Source organism: Pogona vitticeps, chromosome 3, assembly GCF_051106095.1.
Source record: "Pogona vitticeps strain Pit_001003342236 chromosome 3, PviZW2.1, whole genome shotgun sequence".
In the NCBI taxonomy this organism is placed as follows: Eukaryota; Metazoa; Chordata; class Lepidosauria; order Squamata; family Agamidae; genus Pogona; species Pogona vitticeps.
Genome location: NC_135785.1, coordinates 262056374 through 262076582, shown reverse-complemented (window position 1 = coordinate 262076582; position 20209 = coordinate 262056374). Strand labels below are relative to the sequence as shown.

Here is a 20209-nt window from a genome sequence, read left to right as displayed (position 1 = left end):
GAAAAGGCGACCCATGAGGGAGCTGGCCATGTGTCCCCCCCGGGATTGGCGCATGACACCCTGGCTCGCCGGAGGTGCAATTGAGAGGCAGAAAGGAAACTCAAATGCAAGCTATGCTTCCATTGTTTGTGCATCGTCGTGTGAACAAACAAAATCTTTTTTCCAGTGCCACAGGAGTCTTGATTTAACTGGAAAGGATATGTTGGGGCATTAATGTATCATCTGAAAATCCATTTATCATCCTCCTCCTCCTCTTAGAACTGCAGAGCTGAAAGAGACCCTATGGATCACGGGAGAAAACTATTTCTGTGGGGCGTTTGCAGCTGAGGAATTGCCCGCCGTAAAGAGTGTCTCGGCATCCATTTTTCAAAGTCAGATTTAATTCAACCCTTGCAGCCGATGTGTATGAATGTGTGTGGTTTGACCCTCCTAACTTCACATTCAGGGGAGCAAATATGAAGAACTAAAAGCCTCCCTCATCTTGGTCCAGGACCACTAAGGCTACGAGCGCCAAACTCGCTCGTTTAAATTATTTGAAAAACAGAGGCTTTTCTAAGTGGTGACAGATCCCAAGAACAGCATCGCAAGGTAGAAAGAGCTTAAGAGAAAGAAGTTTAAACAGCAGAGCAGAGGGAGAGCTGTGTGGGGTTTTTTTTTTGGGGGGGGGGGACAGACTTTCCGTTGCCCCTAAACTTGGCCTAAGATCTCCTCTACTGTTCACAACCTGCAAAGTTTCTTTGTAGGGCTTTACAGAAATAAGTCCTGAGAGGTTTACTCCTGTGTCGCAGGATTGCAGCCTTACTGACATAAGAGCCTACAAGCACCACTTGGTAGAAGATACACACCATCATACCCCCCCTATTAAAAAAAACAAGCCAACCCTAACACATGCGCACGTGCAAACATACAGGAACACACACATACACTCTCTTCCCCCCCCCCCCCTACAATTCGTCCCGCATTTTGTCTCCTTTCGGCCGCACCAGCCGCCCGATGAAGAGGATGGAATCGCTCTTATTGTCCTTGATGAGGAAAATGAAAGGATGGTCGGCGTAGAAAAGCTTGGGGTTCCTCATCTCTTCCCGGCCGTAGATGTCCCCGTCAAAGGGGTTCCCCTCCGTGTCCCACTCCAGCGCGGCCGCGTGGAAGACGCTGGCGAGGTAGAGGTCCTTCTTGCCCGAAATCTTGGAGAGGTCCGCCTTGTTCTTGTCGACGGCTTCCGTTAAACCCAAGTCTGCCAGGTGCTTCTGCAGAAGGGAAGACGGGACGCGGCCGAGTCAAGAACATGAGGTTTCGTCTCTCTTTATCAGCCCTGAGTCCTGGCAGTCCTTCCTCACCAGGTCCCCCCCCCCTTTTTTGGGATTTCAGCTTCCTGTGCCCCTTTTCCTATTTCTACCAGCTGCTTTCCCCCTTCAGCTGCTCTGCGCCCTTATGCTTCCTAATCATCATCATACCGCATTTGATGGATTTTAATTTATTGCAACAGTTTCAGACTCTTGCTCTGGCTGATGCACAGGCGATTTATCGGTCACCCTTCCTGGTGGGAGGCTCAAGGTGGCCCTACTGGCAGGGCACGTCACCCAATAAACCACAGACAAACACTCTCGAATTGGCCTTCTCAGCCACACTAGACGCTGTTCCGAGACCTCTATTCAGAGCACGTGACCCTCGTCTCTCGAGACGGAAGGACGCCTACCCATTACGTTGCTCTGGGTGATCTCAGCTGTCGCCTTTCCTTGGGAAGTCCTTGTTTTAGACTGGAACTTGTGAGCCCCCAACTCTTCCGCTGGGTTATACCGGCTCTATGCCGTATTCATTCCATTTATTTTCTTCCCCTTTTATTTTAAGCCTTAGACCTATATTGCCAGGCTCTTGTCTCCTTTTCTGGAATGCTGCCTAGTTTCTTCTGCCCTCGCTTCTGCCATTCCTACCCATCTGGCATTAGCCTTTTATACTGATGCTCCGTGTATCTTACATACACCGCCATCTCTTCTTTCCAATGTCCCGTTATTGATGGTGGGAAATGGCAAGCCATTCGTTTCCCCCACCGAAACGCAAGGGGAAGTGGATGAGAAATAGGTCAGGCCGGGGTAGAACGTTCCACCCCAGATTTACGGGAAAAAAAGGCACACACAGTGGAAGGAAGCCCCCCAAGAACGGCTGCCTCCCCAAATGATTTATATACAGTGCATGCAGTCCACACTCTTATCTATCTCTATGACTGGTTCGCAGTCTGCAAACCGCCCACCCTGACTGAACGGCTACTAACTCATCCGTTTGGGCTTCTCTCAAAACTGTTCCAGAGAATTTAGTTTCTCAGGTGGCAGATCAAACAGCAAAGGGATCCACAAAAACTCCAACCCTCGTGTTCAAACGTCTCCCGAGCAGACGGGCCCCCAGATACTCACATGCAAGTCGTGGCTGACCTCCAGGCTGACCTTGGGCAGGGAGATGGCCACGGCTCTCTCCTTCAGTTTGCCCAGCCAGGTTTTCATCTGCTCCCGGGTCAGGAGCTTCTCCAGCCGCTCCAGGGGCTCCACGTGGTTCGGCATGATGAAGATCATGCTGGACAGCTTATGCGCCAGCGGCATCTCCACAATCTGCAGCTTTTCCGCCTCGTCGCTGTAGTATTTGTACAAGCCTTTCAGAAACAAGAGTTAAACAGGTCAGGAAAGCCGTGAGGAGGGGAGGGAAAGCAGGGAGGAAAAAGGAGAACCCGCTTCAAACGGGTCACGCCTCCAACCACCATAAACCCCAGTCAGCTAGCTAACTGCAGGACAGTGGGACTCATTGCTCCCAAACACAAGGCACTGGGTCATCAGATGGCACCAGGCTGGATTGAAAGCAGATGTGCAGATGGTGTGTGTTTGGACTACACCTCCCATAATTCCTGAGCACCATGGCACATCTCTAATTAGCAACCACAGCCTCCCTGGTTGCTAGTTAGATCTCCTTCACACCCAAGGCGGCTGGCTGTTGAGGATCACTAGCAGAGTACAGTATTCCAGCCTTTCTCTGTCCCAGAGAAACCAGTACTGGGTGCATTACATACCAGCTGTGGGAAGATCCCTGGGCTTAATCATTAGGAAACGGTCCCTCTCCTTAACGGGAAACCAACCCAGTCCTTCATCTAAGTAGGACCCCCATATCCGTGGGATCAGTATCCACTGATTCACTTATCCACGGTCTCAAAATATTGGAAGCAAAGTTCCTGGAAACACTTATTTCTGACCATGAAGGAGACTCAAAAGAGCAAGCTGCTAGACCTCAAGAACAATAAGCCAGGGTTACAGACTCAGAGGCAGAATCTTGGAAGCTGGGCCATGGGCACGTGTGTCAAAAGACATAGGAAAGAGGTTGCTATAGGGTGGCTTACCTGTGCGGTGCATCATGGGGACGCCAACGGTGTAGGAACGGGTCACCATGAAGCCACGATTGTCCACCATCTTGTGGTGGAACCGCTCATCCCAGTGGGCTGTGAAATCGAAGAATCCGTGGATTAGAGAAAGGAATGGGTGAAATAACAACCTCCAGCCAAACGCCATTGAAACACCACCCATTTTTTTAAAAAAAAAATGTAAAAGCTCACAAGACTTGTTACAGTTCAACTCACATAGGCTGGGGCTTTATGTATTTATTTAAAGTATTTTTATCCCACCCTTTCTCATTTAAAAGTTGGTTTACGTAATTAAGAGATGGTATTTAAAGCTAAGAACCGTTAGGATACAAATACTCCAAAGGATCAGATGAATACCCTGGCAGTTCCACTCTGATCTTTGGAAAACCCAAATTCCACAAGGGCTAAGCTTAGTTCTATTTAGGTCCCATCTTCCTCCCGTCAATTCAAGACAGGAGGTGCTAAGTGCAGCTGCATCGCCACCTCGAGAAACCAAGGCTGGGTCAGTTTATCAAGAAGATTCTAGCCAGGGTATTTTATAGAACCTCCATATCTAGAGGCAGTATATCTGGCTACCAGGTGCTGTTGTCATGCCACAAGGAGGAGGCGCTGTGGCTTTCACGCTCCCCCAGCAGAGACAGTAACTGGTCTAATCGGCAAGACATGTTCTAACAGCGTTGAAGCCAGAAATCGCTCTTTTACGAAATGAACTCAAAAGTCTTTCATCTATTACATCGTTTTCTTATAAAGATGGAGCTTCTTTCAGCCCAAAGTCAAAATTCAATTTTACGGAAACGTCAGGAGGAGAAACCGTTGCCAAACGGGTGAGTTTTTAAGAGGGGTTATTTCAACTTCTAAAAATGATCACAGAAACTTAAAGACAGCACTGAACGGAGGGTGTCTCAGGGAAGGAGGAGATATTTGGTCATCTGGAAACCTGGGTTCCTACTGACCCGAAGAGAGCCAGATTCACACACCCTTGGCTTTCAACGAACCCTGTCGGCTTCCACTTACGCTTGAAGAACATGGCGTTGACGATCAAAGCCCCATCGGTCTTCTCCACGTCTTTGGTGACCTCGGGCAGCTTGCCGTCGGTGGTCTGGGATGCCCACTCGTTGATGGATTTCAGCGCGCTCCTCTTGTCCCGGAAGTTGATCTTGGAGTGCTCGTAGTTGTAATGCTTCTTGCTGTTCTTCACAAAGTCGTCGGCGAAGCTGATGGAGCTGGGCCCGTAGAGGCGGCTGCCCAGCTTCCAGGTGACGTTGCGGGCCGTGCTGTTGCTCACGTCGCTCAGGAGCTCCGCCAGGCCCCCGTGGAGGTAATCGTCGCTCAGCTTCTCCGCGCTCAGCAAGGTCTTCGCCTGGGCGGCCGTGGTGGCCTTGCCTCCCAGGGACACCACTCCGAGCGAAGAGGCCACCACCACGGGGGAGACCAGGATATTCTCCATGTCCTTGTCCTTGGCCATCGCGTGGTAGATGCTGAAGGCCAGGTTGGCGCTCCGGTCGGCCAGGGCGCTCGCTTTCTCGCTCAGCTTCTTCTCTCCTGAGGCTGGTTTCTTCTCGCTGGCCTTCTTGCTTTCTGGAGGCACGGCGGCCACCAGAGTGACCAGCGCTAGGACTCGGATCAGCCACATGGCTTCCAGCAGACACAGGGCCAATTTAAGTCTGAAAGCAAGCAAAAAAGGGTGGCTCAGGGGTGGCAGAAAGGCCCTGCTTCGCTGCTTAGTCAACTTTTCCTCTCTTACGCCCACCAGTAAATCTTCCAAAAGAAACCAAAAGGCGGCCCCTTTTTCCCAAGGATATTCTCGAAATGTGCTTTAGTCTGAAAAGCTAACACTGCACACCTCTAATCATTATGTTTACAGTAATTCTATTATAGTGGTGCCTCGCTTTACGATTGCCCCGCATTATGATGAATCCACTTAACGACGATCTTTTTGCAATCGCAATTGCGACCGCAAAACGATAGTCTGAATGGGGGAATTTCGCTTTGCAATGATCGGTTCCCTGCTTCGGGAACCAATTCTTTGCAAAACGACGTTTTTCGAACAGCTGATTGGCGGTTTCAAAATGGCCGCCGGGTGCTTAAAATGGCTCCCCACTGTGTTTAGGGATGGATTCCTCGCTATACAGGCAGTGAAAATGGCCGCCGTATGGAGGATCTTCACTGGACGGTGATTTTTTTACCGCACTGGAACGCATTGAATGGGTTTCAATGGTTTTTTTTTCGCTTTACGATGTTTTCACTTAATGGTGATTTTCCTGAAGCAGATTATCGTCGTTAAGCGAGGCACCACTGTACTATTCCTAACCGCCAGTCCTGGCTCATTTCAGAAGCCAAAGCAGCAGGATTAGGCCTATACCCAGGCTATAGTTTGGTAGCTCTCCCACCAAACCCACACCTCAAGGGGGCTCGCCTGGGGACCAGAGACCAAGCACCAGAACCTCAGCCCTCCAGCCTGGCCTTTCTCCAGGTCAGCAGAGCAACAGGGGGTGGGTGGTTCTCGGAGCCAGTTCTCCCAAAATGGAGAACTCCAGGATCTGGAGTCCAAAAATAAACAAATGCATGGAATTATGCCTAGCAGACACAGCCCATGGGCTTGTTTGTGGCCTGAGATCCTGGGGGCTGCAGTCTGAGATACAGAGCCTTTCTAAATTCTAAAGGGAAAAAAAAGCTTAGCAGGGTGCTGGTCCCTCACCTCCATGTCTACTGTGCATTTTTCTCCTATCACATCACGGGGCCGCCAGCCCTTCCCTCAACAGATGGCGTCCGGGGCACCGAGCCAAAGAAGGGACCATAACTATGTTCCTCCCATGCAGCGGAACAGGATGGAGCAAAGGAAGGGAAATGGAAGCGCTCCCCAACACACACATACACACACACACACAGAGACACACACCCAACCCAGCATGCCACGCAAGCAGCTTTCACCACAAGCAAATGCACTCTGCAATTAAAGTTCCACAAATCACATCGCTTTGAGCACTGGGTTGAATTACAGCTTTGTGTCAAACCAACAGTTAGGAAGAGAGACGACATTTGCAAAGGCTTTTAAAATTAGAGACTTCTTTCCAAGGAAAAAATTTCCTGTAAGTCTTTTAGGGGTGGGGGAGGGAGCAGGAAACGCACGGCCCTCCAGTTATTTCTGACTCGCATCGTCTATCCGCTCTAACACTGAAGAACCCAGCAAGCTGTTTCTATGGAGTTGTCATCTGGCTTCATTTAGGCCAGCACTGTCAACTCTGGCTGGCAGCAATCGGCTCTTCTGATTTTTATTTTTTTTTTGGAGGGGGGACTTTTTCTTACCCCAACCTGGCAAGGCAGAGAAGCTGGACTTGCAACCTTCTGCACATGAAGCCTCTCCTGCACTACCAAGCGCGACTCCCTCCTCTGAACAAGACCATCGGTTGAAGAACATCTAGATGGATGTTTCACAGCTAACACAGGGCCTTCCTGGTTAGGGTGAGCAGAACTTTCTGAAGGATCTCCAAAACCAGTTCTAGAAGACACGAGGCAGGATGGCCAGAGAACATCTCCCAACTCATAGCATCCTCAAACCACTGAACCGGCAGGGCAGCGAATCAGCAACCGCTTCTTGAGACGGGAGGTAACCAGTACAGACAGACTTCGTCTGCCATAACCCTACACCCAAGGACCCAGACATCCATTCTCTGCCCCACATCCCAGTTCTCAAGTTTCAGGAACTGGCCACCCATTTAATGTATGTTTCCTTTTCTAACCCAAAATTAAGAAATCTAAGTGGGGCTTAGCAAGTGTAGAGGGAAAGGGATCAAAGCCCTGTGAGATCGCTTTGATCCCTGCTTTTCCCTCCACTTGTTTTTGTTCTCTCCTCAGCTTACTTCCATGTATAAGACAACCCTCAATTTTTAGTCTAAAGATTTTAGACAACAGTATAGTCTTATTCACGGAAAATGCGGTATGTGCAGTACCACAACTGTAAGAGGGAGCAGACTCTGCATTGCCAATGCTTGCCGGTGTAGACGCGTCCCGAGGACAAAAGATGGAAAAGAGAAGCGGTGAGGTCGACCCACAAAGAAGGGAGATCTAGGATCTTCTACGGGGAAAGAAGCCCAAGGGACAAAACTGAACGGTTGGCTCAAGAAGGGAGTGGCCCTTCCTTGCTAGAAAGGACCGACACTAACTTCTACAGAACTTTGAAATGAGGGGCCGTGGGGGAGAACGGCTGCAGGACGCAAGCGCCGCACAACACGGAGAATACCCAAACCAAAGAAGGTGACCTAGCATGGAATTTCTCACGAAGCTTCTGGCTGGTTTGTTGCAGGTGGCCTTTCCCTACAGCTGAAGTGGGGCGGCTGACGTGGAAGCTGCAGCCCCTCCCAAGAGGTTTCTCCGGGCATCCCTTCCCCATCTAAGGAAGGCCCCTTTCCCTGCAACCATCCGGATGGGCCCCAAGATCACAACAAGAGACACCCTTAGCTCTGGGTGTTATCTATTTTTTTTAACCCATTTTGGACGCCAGAGGTGGCCCGTGGAGATTAAAGATACCTTGAAACTTTCTCTTATTGTGGTCAACGTTTGCCTTTTTCATTCTGAAAAAAAACAAGACAATGAGACAGTTCCCTCAAAGACCAGAGACCTTTTTTAAAAAAGAACAAAACAACAGGATGTTTCAACCATTCAAGTTGGGTGAGAATGAGAAAATTTGCCGGGGCCTGCCAGAAAGCGGGACGGGTGAACTGGGATTACTGCCGCTTTGTAACGGAGGAAAAACAGCTTCCTAGATCTCATTGTTCCAAAGAATGGGTGGGATCAGCCGCTGAAGTCAATGCACAGAGTGCCATTATTAAAATTACTTTCATTTTTTTAAAAATCTGATTGTCTATTGAGTAACCATTTTGATCCACTCATTAGGAACCCAGTGAGCTCTGCCCATTTGGACATCTTAAGTCCCAAGGTAAGCTGTGTGATTACATCCTGCAAATATTAACATTCAACTCTCCAAAAATCATCTGGTCTACGAAGGTATCTCTTTAACCAAGGTTCAGAATGCTAGGAAACGGCTTGATACTGCTGCACATCATTTACTTTCCAGCTTGGAAAATAAAAAGATGCCAAGCTTTACAGAGCCAAAGGGCAGCCTGAATGTTGATGACACCTATGGCAGCCGCCAAGATGGTCTACGGCAGCCGTTCTTAAGGAGGACCCTATGGCCCCATGGGACATTTGAAAGGGGGGGGGGCAGATTGGGAACACATCTTCCCTCACCAGCTTATAAGGTTTGACTGACCCAATCCTGATTGAGTCTCAATTTCTTTCATATTGTGTTTATGGCCATGGCAAAATACCGTATTTTTCCGTATATAAGACGCTCCCACTTTTCCAACCCAAAATCAAGAAATCTAAGTGGGGCTTAGCAAGTGTAGGGGGAAAGGGATCAAAGTGCTGCAGGATCGCTTTGATCCCTGCTTTCCCCTCCACTTGTTTTGTCTCTCCTCAGCTTACTTCTGTGTATAAGACGAGCCTCAATTTGTAGTCTAAAGATTTTAGACAAAAGTATAGTCTTATACATGAAAAAAATACAATAATAATAATGGCTGGTCTACAGGATACCTCCTCCTGCTCGCTGCCACTCATAACCTGACACCAAGCAAGGGAAAAAATCCCAGAACTTGGCTCCATTTTTCATCTGTTAACCCTTTCTCACCCAAATACAAAGCAATTTGTCAGGAGGGGAGATTTTATCCAAGGAATGTCATTTGTGCACATCTTTATGGAAGGGCAGTAAGCATGCCAGCAATGTTGGGGTTGGGGAATCACTTTAAGAAACACTTTCCCGAATTGAAGGTGCAGATTAGAAAGTGAACTGATCCGCCTTCTCCAGCTCTCTGGCACTCTCTCCAAAAGACCGCCCCCCTCGATTTCAAGCAGGCTGTGGTATCATTGAGCCGCCCACTAACATTCCTTCATCCTCAGAGGCCCCCACGCGCCACGTCAGCAGGGCCCAGAGACTCGAGAAGGCCAGTCCGAAAGGAACCACATATCCCAGAAGCATCAAGGACAGACATCATCTGCAAAAACTCATCATCAAGGAAAGCTTGTCAAGGGTTTGTGCATTCGGTTAGGCGAATGCACAAATTTGTCAACCATTAAACTTGTGGTCTCATGCAATTTTGTTCATTTAGGTTAATGCAAGCAAAAAAAAAAACTAAATAGAGGATGCCAGAAGCTAGACAGATCATGCAAGTTTACTTTTAAGCTTGATTACACCTCTGTTATGATCCTTCCTTTATAAGACACGTGTCAAAGGCTTTGCTCATCTTTTTTCTCCCTGATTTTTAGCCCTCCTTATGAGGACTAGAAACTTGTTTCCTTTTGAGTCTAAAGTTTCTGCATTTTTTGCATAATTTCTGAATCAAACAGCCATGTGCACAGCACTTTTTTTTTTGGCTAAGGAGACTAGAAACTCAGGCACAAACACACATTATTTCACGAGGAACTGGGAGAAGTTACAGCCCTTGTTTTCTAATGTTCTTTCTCCATTTCTCTCCTGATCAGGAAAGGCCTGGAGCTCCCAAGGTCTTACTACTTAGAACAAGTGAAGTCTTAGAACAGTTTTGGAAAAGTTGTTCTAAGCTGCCTTCTCGCCCCCCAATCCCTGTAGGAACTTTACAACAGGTCTTGAAGGGGCTGGAAATGAACTGTTCGCTTATATAGACCTCTCGGTCCAAGGGACCTCATTTTCCCCCACGGATCGGTTGCTGGAGGGCAACCAGTAGGAAAACTCACCTGTAAACCCTGTTTTTGCAACCTTAAAAATGAAAAAAAGCAAGCATCCTCCACTCCCCATTCCTAGGCATCAATTCTCCTCTTTTTAAAATCCGTAGTAGTGCGTGTTGTAAAAGTAGGAAACCTACCCAATACTGCTACAGAAACAACATCTCAGCTTGTGCTACGGGACAAACCAGCCAGTTTTATTTGGCACAAATGTCTGCTGCCCAAGTTACCTTCTGGCCAGGTTTATGGCAAATAAAACCCATCTTTCAGGTACTGTCAGACGGCTTCTTAGTTCTGTTATCCCAGGGGAAATTTCACCCTCTGTTACTCACCTGCCAAGAAAGAATTGGAACTCCTTCTTGAAGTGTGACCCCAGTCTCTGTTTCGTTAGTCGGGTTAATTAGTCACGGGCTGCCAAATTGGAACCAATCTATAGGGACCCTAATGTTTTCAAGGTAAGCGAAAGATTTAAGGAGCCGTTCTGCTCCCCCAGTGTCTTTCCATGGCCAAGGGAGAATTCGAACCCAGGTCTCCAGAGTCTGCTACACCACACTGGGTCCCCAGAAGCAAAGAAAAAAACCCTGGTTTTACTGGGACTCCTCTTTCTAACTCCAGGCAGCACAGATCTGCAGCTTTGAGTCTCTCCAGTATCCTAACTTTGGGTCCCAACTCAAACTGGCCAACTACGCTGCCATGTATGGGTCTCCTCTGGCTGGAAACTGCAACAGCAGGCTGGCCATTATCCGTGAAGGCGGTAAGGGCCAAGTAAGGACACCAATATAACCCAGAGGTCTTTTATAAGGGGCTGGATGGGGGGGGGTTCCTTCCTTTTTCAGGTCTCTGCTCCGTCTGGGAACTCTGACTGGCAGCCAGGCTGCCTGGCTCTTTCTGAAGCCCCCCAAAAAAGGGCTGCTTTTTGGAGCCTTTAAAATAAACGTGGAAACAAGTAAACTTTTTTTTCCCTTTCGGCCCCACCCATTCATTGCTTTGCTTAAAGAGAGAACTTTCTCCATGTGCTGAACCTCTCGGGATTCCTCGGGCCCGATCCACCACTGGAGATTTCTCCTCCTCCAAAGGGCCCCGAAGGTCACTTCAGGCGAGGTTTTCCATCTGGCCCCAAAAAGGACCGGCCGGATCCTGCGCGCTGCGCCCGAAATAGCCCGGCCGGCCTCCTCTATGCGGAGCGGGGGGGGGGAAGGATGATGGAAAGAGGGCGGTCGGCGAGGCGGGATCGGGCCCTCCTGCCTTCCCTGCTTCTCCGACCCGATCTCCCGGCGAGCCCGGGGATCCCGCCGCCCCCCCCCCGCCTTTCCCCGGTGCCGGGGCGCAAAAGGGGGGTTTCTCTCTCTCCCCCCCCCCCGCGCAACGAGACGCGCTGCCGTCCCCGCAAAGGCTGCCGCCCGAGGCCGGAGGGGTCTCTAGGGCCGCGGGTGTTCCGGGAGGGGAAAAGAAAAGGTTCCCCCCAAAGCCCCTCTCCAGGATCACCCCCTCGGGGAAGGGGCCTCCCCGGCTCCAAACAGCGCGGCGCTGGCTCTGCGCCCCGGAGAGGGTGCCCGGCCGCCCCGCTCCCTCCCTCCCTCCCCCCCCGGTTGCAATCCGGAGTCGCTCCCCTTCCCCCCTTTCCTCTCCCCCCCCCCGCATGCCAAGGCGGCCGCCGGATCCCTTCGCTCCCCGCGCGCAACCAAGGCAGGTCCCGCTGGAAGGAGCGGAAAAGTGCGCCGGGAGGAGGAGAGGGAAGGGGGGGAGCAGGAATCGGGGCCAGTTCTCCCTTTGGCCCCCGGCGCGACCACAAAGCCCAGCATCCTCCATCCCGCCCACCCTAAAGGGTCCCCCCCTTTTTTTCCCAAGCGCCGGGTCCCGTCCTCACCTCGGGGGCGGGCGGGTCTCGAACCTGTGGCTGCAGCGGAGCCGGAGACGCACCGGGAGGATCGCTCGCACGAGCAGCAGCCGGTCCTTTGCGCTCTCTGCAAAGCCGCAGCCCCGAGGAGGGGGCTATATATGCCGCCGGAGAAACTTCTGGAAAGTTTGGAAGCGGGGACGCCGGCGGGGGCGGGCGGGTCTCGATGCGGGAGGGGGAGAGAAGAGAGCCGGGACCCGCCGCCTCCCCTTCCCTTCCCTTCCTTGCAGGGTCCTACTGTCGGTCGGTTTCCCGGCCGGATGCGCGCTCCCGACGCGGCCCGGGAAAAGCCGGCGGCCCCTTCGCGCGCGCCCCCCCCGGCCGCCCCCCCCCGTTCCTTAAAGCTCGACCGGTTCGTTTGCGACGCGCGCGGGGAAACGGTGCGGCCTTTCTTTCCCGTTTTTATCTGTCAAGAGTCTAAGATGCACCACAACTATAACACTTACAGAACTGAACACGCATACACAAAGCGGTTATATAACTTTCTTTTTATATTTTTTACAGAGTATAAAGTACGCACATATACACAAGAGAACTAATTCATAAAGAATGCACATACAGCACACAAAACTTTTCAAAGTTTTTTTTAAAAAATACTGTAGTATGTAATGCACACAAATACAAAACTAACACATGCAGAACTTAACACACACGAACAAAGTTATGACTTTTTAAAAAATTAGCATAAAATACACAAAAGCGAAAACATCAAGAACTGAAGACACATACACAAAGCTGGTGTGACTTTCTAACTGTTATACCACAATTGCATTTGTCGCTTCTCCACCCTGTTTCGTCTGAGGGCTCCAGCTCTTTGGGTCGTTCCGAAATCCAGATTCCGAAGACTCCCCAGTTTGGTGTCCTCTGCAAATCTGAGGAGCACCCCTTCTGTGCATCTCCAACTCATGTGTAAAAACTGGCCATATTATTCATGCAGCTGACTAGGTTGAAGCCCAGGGGTCCAGTCCATAGACCCGGGGGGGGGGGGGGTCAGGATGTCAGTTGTACAGGGGTGGAAGGCGGACATACCTGAAAGCCAAGGGCCCCAACTATGGGTTAATGTGACACACACACACACACACCCTGGTAAGGGCACACAGCAGCCCTGAACTCCATTGCACGCTACCTTCTGCTTCACCTGAAAACTCCAGGGACCCTTCGGTGCTAACCTGCTACAAATTCACCCCACAGTAGCCTAGTCTCTACACCCCACATGTTACCACTTCGGCCCAAAGAGCACCATGAGGGACTTTGTCCAAAGACTTGCTGAAATCAAGATATACTACACTTAAAGCATTCCCCTGATCTACCAAACTTGTAACTCTGTTTTGAAAAGTCCAGTGGGAATTTTTAATCTCTTTTTTCTGAGAAAGCAGACTGATTTTAAAAGATCTGTTCTAAGACATTTCCTAGTATCTGTATTAAGCTGATGGGTTGGTACCTGCACGCGTCATCTCCTCCCCCCCTTAAAAAAAAAGATGGGAGCATCGGCTTGCTACCAGTTTTTAGGGGCCTCACAAGTCCTCCGATAATTCTCAAAGATGGCCCTGAGATTATAAGTTCCTTCCATACCCTTGGATGTAGCTTGTTTAAGATCATCTCTGTTGCTTCATCAAGTAGCTACAAAGTGGGCCCTCAATTTACGAACTTAATCCGAAAAGTTCGTAACTCGAATCAGCATTTCCCATAGGAATGCTTTGAAAATCATTTAATCCGTTCCGGCTGTTTGTGGTTCTTAAATTGAGGGGCGGTTCGCAAGTCGATTCATTAGTTCCCATAGGAACTAATGCAAAGCTGCTTAATCCATTCCTACCACTAAGGGCAGATTTTGTTTTTCTTTTCCCACCCTTTTTTCCTTTTTTTTTTTTTTTTTTGGTTTGTAACTCGATTCCGCGTTCGCAAATAGGGTCTATACTTTCCTATGAGATCGGGTTTGTAACCCGAAACGTTTGCAACTAGGGCCATTTGCAAGTCGAGGGCCTGCTGTACCAGAGTTTCCTGTACCGTCCCTTTACCTGTCTTTGGCTACATCACCTTTTTTCAGTGAAGCCCTCGTCATTAAACTCCTCATTGCTTGGGGGATTGTCATCGGTGGAATGGGAAGGAACAGAAAAGGAAGCAGTGCTCAGAGCAATTGTGGCCGTTAACATGGCCACCTGGGAACCTTTGCCTTGATGAACTCATTGACATGTGGAGCATCCTTATCCCATCTTGGCAGTCAGCTGCATAGTGTAACCGTACCTTGTGTGAAGAAAGGCTTATTTTTATCTGTCTCATGTCTCCTGCCAGTCCGCTTCAGCAGGCTGTCGTGGTTAACCCTATGAAGTGATGAGCTGGCTGGGTAGCTCGGTGGTTTTAGGTCTATGGCTGCAGAATCGGAGGTTGGATCTCAGGGAAAAAACTTCCTAATGGTTAGAGCAGTACGACAGTGGGACCAGTGGCCTCGGGAGCTGGTGAGCGCTCCAACCCTCGAGGCATTCAAGAGAAACTTAGATCATATCCTGGCAGATCTGCTTTGGTGGTCTTCCTGCCTTGAGCAGCGGGTTGGACTGGATGGCCTCACAGGCCCCTTCCAACTTCACTTTTCTATGATTCCACACCCCCCCCTTGTTCCTCCCAGGGAAAAGAGCCAGCCTGCATAGCTTTGAGCCAGCTGCACAGTCCAAGAACACCCCCCCCCCAGAAGAAGGGAAAGGGGAAACTACCTAGAAAACCCTGAAAACGGCCCCCATAAGTCAGAATTGACTTGATGGCATGTCAGGATGATGATGAATCGATTACCTCCAGGAGTTCCTGTTACAAACAGCCCTGTCCAGCTCTTGCAAACTCAAAAGAAGGGTTCATTCTCTGGATGTTGGCTCGTCCTCTTTTTCTAGCTGCCTTGAACTTTTCTTAGCAGAATCCTCTTTTCCAGTAACCCCACTAAATTCTAGCATTACGAGAGATGGAGAGAGAAAAAGGCAAGCAGACCGATTTCTCCCTGTCAACTTGCTCTATATGATGCTATACTTTCTTTATGCCGTAATAAAATTGATATAAAGCCCCCTTGATGATGGCTGCCCTTCAACCTCACCCTGCTGGAAGCGAAAGTGTAAAGAACAAGCATTTTAAACATATGTGCAGCATCTGGTGTGATTGTTCCACAGCTCCGTGTTACATACAGCACTGATGTTACCTGTCTGTCATGGGTTTGGAGGGAAAGTTCCATCCTATGGGGAGTGGAAGGCGGGACATCAGGAGGAGGGGCTGTACTGTATAAATATGTGATGCCTGTGTGGAGAGTTTATGAGATGCTGAGAGACACTGGGATGTGACGAAGCAGCAGCTGGGAAGAAGAAGCTGTTGTGGGAGTCTGTGTGTCAGACAGGGTACTTCTGTGTGTCAGAGTACCAACCTGATAGGTTCAGGTGTCTGTTGGTTAGCCAGAACTGATAGGTTCAGGGTCTGTGCTTCAAGTTAAGGGTTCTGTGTGAACCAAACTGTATGCTTGTATGAGTGAGAATAAGCCACGTTACTTTATCTTATTTACCTGATTGTTTATTTTTCCCTGTGTGTATTTAAATAAACCTTATTCTTTTTATTGTTTAAAAATCCATCCCTGGTCTGTGTGACTTCTTAAAGGGAATGGTTGGTGGCAGCTTAGTGTAACTGTGTGATAGATCCCAGTAGGTCTGGGTTTGTCACATTGATTGGTGGCAGCGGTGGGATACGACTGGTCCAGTTGTCCAGTGGTCCAGCAAAGCCTTGGCAGGTGTGCCCAGAGCAAGGGGGGTCCAGTCAGGGACAGTCTGAGGCGCGTAGGTAATCTTCTAGGTGTACCTCACGGGGAGGTGCACTAGTAGAAGAACGTGCCAACTGGGGAGACTTAGATTAAGGTGCTCTGAGGCAGCCTGATTTTGGCGGGAAAACGCTGAGGCAAAACTGCGTAGCAACAGCGAGCTAGCTTGCCAGCTGAGAGGCCCAGCAGAGGGGGGTAGGCTCTGACTCGATACTGTTGCAAGTAGTGCTGAAGAACAGCAGCAATCTCTAGGGAGAGCTGGTTCTGAGGCAAGAAGGAAAAAAGTGGTCGTTTTATTTTGAGGCTTGACTTTTTAAAGCCGCCTGTTCTGAGGGGGGATTATGCCCTTGACTCGAAGCAAGATAGCAGACATGAGTGAAGTGAAAGACCCCCAGATTGACCAAGGTTCTGAGGATGAATTTGGCTCAGTGCAAGGTGACAGCACAGGAGAGCAAGACCCAGAACTCAGAAAAATACTCATAGCCCAACAGCATGAACTGAGGGTGAGGGAAATGGAGGAAAGGGAAAGAGAGAAACAGCGGCAATTTGAATTAGAGAGAGAGAGAATGGCGTTTGAATTAAAGAGATTGGAACTGATGAACCAGAACAATAATAATAATAGGGATTCTGAGGGGGGCCAACTGTCTAAGGCTGACCTGAAGAAATTCCCTGTGTACCACAAGGGAGATTGTCCCGAGGTGTTCTTTTCCTTAGTGGAAAGAGCGTTTGTGGACTTCTCAGTGAGGGAAACTGAGAAGATGACCATCATGCGGTCTTTAATCAGTGGTAGCCTGGCTGAGGTTTATGCCGAGATGCCTGAGGAACGGATGAAAGATTTCGCAGAGTTTAAAAAACTGGTGTTTGCAAGACATGGGATAAATGCAGAGCAGCTGAGACAAAGGTTCAGGTCCCTCACCAAGAAGCCAGAACAGACTTTTACCCAAGTGGGGGCCCAATTGGTGAGGCTGCTTGAGAAATGGCTGTCGCAGGAGGGAACAGAGACCTATGAACAGCTTAAAGACTTGATAGCCCTGGAACAGTTCTATTCAGTTCTGCATGGGGAATTGAAATTCCAGGTGAGGGAAAGGAAACCGAAATCTGTGGCAGCAGCCGCAGAAATCGCGGATTTTATCTCCCAAATAAGAAAGCCCTTGGGTGAGGGGAAATCTGTAGGTAAACCCAAAGAAACCTACAGCAAGTACTCTCAGGGACCAGGGAAAAGCCAGCAAGGGGGAGGGGCCCATGGTGAAGGGAAGCCCTCAGGCATGAAACCAAGCCCTCAGAATTTGGAGGGAAAACCCAAACAAGAGGAGAGAGAATCAAAATACACCAGAAAATGCTATTTCTGTCAGGGAAAGGGTCATCTGATCTCAGAGTGTGAGAAATTGAAGCAGCTAAAAGGAATGGTGCCTCAGAATTCTAGTGGGACCAAGCCAAAAGCTGTGTTCTGTGTCCAGAAAGAGCAAAGCTCATTGTCACTGAGGGAGCCTGTTGCCATGACTACTCAGTCTGGAACAGCTACCTCTGCTGATCAGGCTGAGGAAAATGGTCCTCTTATAGAGGTGAAGCGCTGCTTGCTGATAAAAACAGATTCTCCGTTGTTTGAGACAGCAGGAGTGGACGTAGGAATACTTGACCGTCAGTATAGGGGGCTGCGGGACACTTGTTCCCAGGTAACCCTGTGCCATCCAGATATTATTCCCCGGGAGTTTATAATCCCAAATGAGAGCATAAAGGTGGCAGGGATTGAGGGGCAGGTAATCTCTCTGCCAGTAGCTGAGGTACCTGTCAACTTTCAAGGCTGGAGGGGAGATTGGCGGATAGCGATTTCATCGACTCTGCCAGCAGCCGTGCTCGTGGGAAATGACCTGGCTGAACATGTGAAACGGGTGCTAGTGATTACACGCTCACAAGCCACCACAGGGACAGTTCAGGGGGGTAATGATGAGCCAGAGACGGAAGCAGAGGGGAGTTCAGAAGCTGTGGTGGAAACCTTAACCACAGACAGCAGATTTGGACAGGAGCAAAAGGCAGACGCCACTCTCCAAAAGTGTTTTGAACAGGTGACTGACGCCCAGCTAACACCTGAGACCCCAGTGAGATTTCTGGAGAAAAAGGGGATTTTATATAGAGAAACCCTGAGGAATATCTCAAAAGGGGGAGATGGGATCAGAAGTCAGCTGGTGGTACCTGAAAAGTATCGCCCCATGATCTTACAAAGGGGTCACTCTGACATGTCTGCTGCACACTTAGGGGTGAAAGGGCCCCTTGATTTGATCAAACAAAATTGGGAGCAGATCACCCAGGATGACCCACAAGACGTTGTGACTTACATAGACACCTTGATGAATGACCTAAGGAGAAATCTAGAGCTGGCAGCAGAAAACCTGCAAGCTCAGAAGGTCAGACAGAAAACATGGTATGACCACAAAGCTAGAGAGAGGCACTTTGACCCAGGGGAGGAAGTGCTTTGGCTTAGGCCCTGCAGAGAGAATAAACTGCAGCTCAAATGGGCAGGACCATATAGGGTCATTTCCAAGATGTCAGACCTGAACTACCTTATAGAGCAGGAGGAGAACCAGGCAAGGAGGGTGGGTCATGTGAATGCCCTAAAACCCTACTACAGAGGGGAACAGAGGGTTTTATTTGCGATAAAAGCAGCCGAGAGTGAGGAAGCTGAATTACCCTTCTGGGAGGGTAGAGGGGAAGTAAAATACAACCCAGAGGAGGTAAAGATCAGTCCTGCACTCACCCAAGACCAGCAGCAAGAACTAAAAATGCTGCTTAGTAAATATCAACAGGTGTTTTCCAACAAGCCGGGGATAGTGAAGGGAGTGATGCATCGGATCCACACAGGGGATGCACCCCCGCAGGCAGTATCCCCATACCGAGTAACGGGACCCTATAGGGACAAGGTGCGGAAGGAGCTGGACGAGATGCTGAGGGAGAACATAATCGTCCCCTCTTCTAGTCCTTGGTCCTCTCCGATAGTCCTTGTGGACAAGCCTGATGGGAGCATTAGGTTTTGTGTCGATTACAGGAAATTAAACCGTGTAACCACTCCTGATGCCTACCCAATGCCCAGGCTAGACAACCTGATTGAAACCATAGGGGGTTGTCGGTTCATCTCATCATTGGACCTGGTAAAGGGATATTGGCAATTAAGAATTGATCCCAGGGATCAAGAAAAGACTGCCTTTTGCAGCCCTTTTGGTCTCTATGAGTTTCGAGTCCTGAGCTTTGGTCTCAGAAATGCACCAGCCACATTCCAAAGGCTGATGGACCAGACCTTGGCAGGGCTCAGTGACTTTACAGTGGCCTACATTGACGACATAGGGATCTTCAGTAATACCTGGGAAGATCACCTGATACACCTGGAGTTAGTGCTGCAGAGGTTAAGTGCAGCAGAGCTAACAGTAAAGGCCAGCAAGTGTCAGCTGGGTAGCCCAGAAATAAAATACTTGGGTCACATGGTAGGGGGAGGAATGATAAAACCCCTAGAGGCCAAAATAGAAGCAGTTCGTGATTGGCCCAGACCCAACACCAAGAAAAAAGTCAAATCATTTCTTGGGTTGGTGGGCTACTACAGAAAGTTCATCCCGAGGTTTAGCGAGATTGCGGCTCCGCTGACCGATCTGACGAGGAAGAAGGCTGATGACCGCATCCCGTGGACCAGCGACTGTGAGGCGGCGTTCCAGAGGTTGAAGGAGGCGCTAATCAACCATCCAGTCCTGCGTGCTCCAGACTTCGACCGGGAGTTCATCATCTACACCGATGCGTCTAACAGCGGGGTAGGAGCAGTTCTGTGCCAGGAGGATGAGAATGGTGACCAGCATCCAGTGTCCTACCTGAGTAGGAAACTTCAAAAAGGTGAGAGACATTTGGCAACCGTGGAGAAGGAGTGTTTGGCCATAGTCTACGCGATCCAGAAGGCCAAGCCTTACATCTGGGGAAGACATTTTATTCTGTGTACTGACCATTCACCATTGCAATGGCTAAAGACAATGAAAACCCACAATAGCAAACTTATGAGGTGGGCTTTAAACCTACAGGACTATGACTTTGAAGTGAAGGTGGTCAGAGGGTCAGTGAACTGTGTTGCTGACGCCTTATCAAGAAGACCTGAAGAATGAAGACGGCGAAAGAACATGGACTATATGTATATAATGATGACAAAAGTTAAATGTACCTGGTTTTGAATTTGGTTTGTATGAATAAAGGTAAATTGATGTAATGTATATGGTAAATGTTTAAATGCCTATTTGCTATGCTTAACTTAGAATGTAAGTATGAGTAAGTATAATATTGTATGTATAACTGTTGTTGTGTGTTTTATCAAGGTTGTTTTTTGGTGAAAAGCACGTTAGCTTTCCCCCTACAA

The 20209-nt window shown here is 49.3% G+C and overlaps 1 protein-coding gene across 2 annotated transcripts; it reads right to left on the bottom strand.

Moving 5' to 3' along the window:
• Window positions 1-360: 360 nt before the first annotated feature.
• Window positions 361-12139, bottom strand: SERPINH1 (serpin family H member 1). Of its 2 annotated transcripts, XM_072993450.2 has the most exons (6): window positions 12021-12138; window positions 7925-7968; window positions 4412-5061; window positions 3377-3475; window positions 2409-2641; window positions 361-1247 (listed from the first exon to the last, which is right to left on the bottom strand). In XM_072993450.2, exons 3-6 carry the CDS (start codon window positions 5028-5030, stop codon window positions 945-947), a joined length of 1254 nt encoding a protein of 417 aa, XP_072849551.2. In that variant the 5' UTR covers window positions 5031-5061; window positions 7925-7968; window positions 12021-12138; the 3' UTR covers window positions 361-944. The 2 variants fall into 2 exon arrangements, with proteins under 2 accessions (XP_072849551.2, XP_072849550.2); XM_072993449.2 differs by lacking the exon at window positions 7925-7968 and having other exon boundaries at window positions 12021-12139.
• Window positions 12140-20209: the final 8070 nt, after the last annotated feature.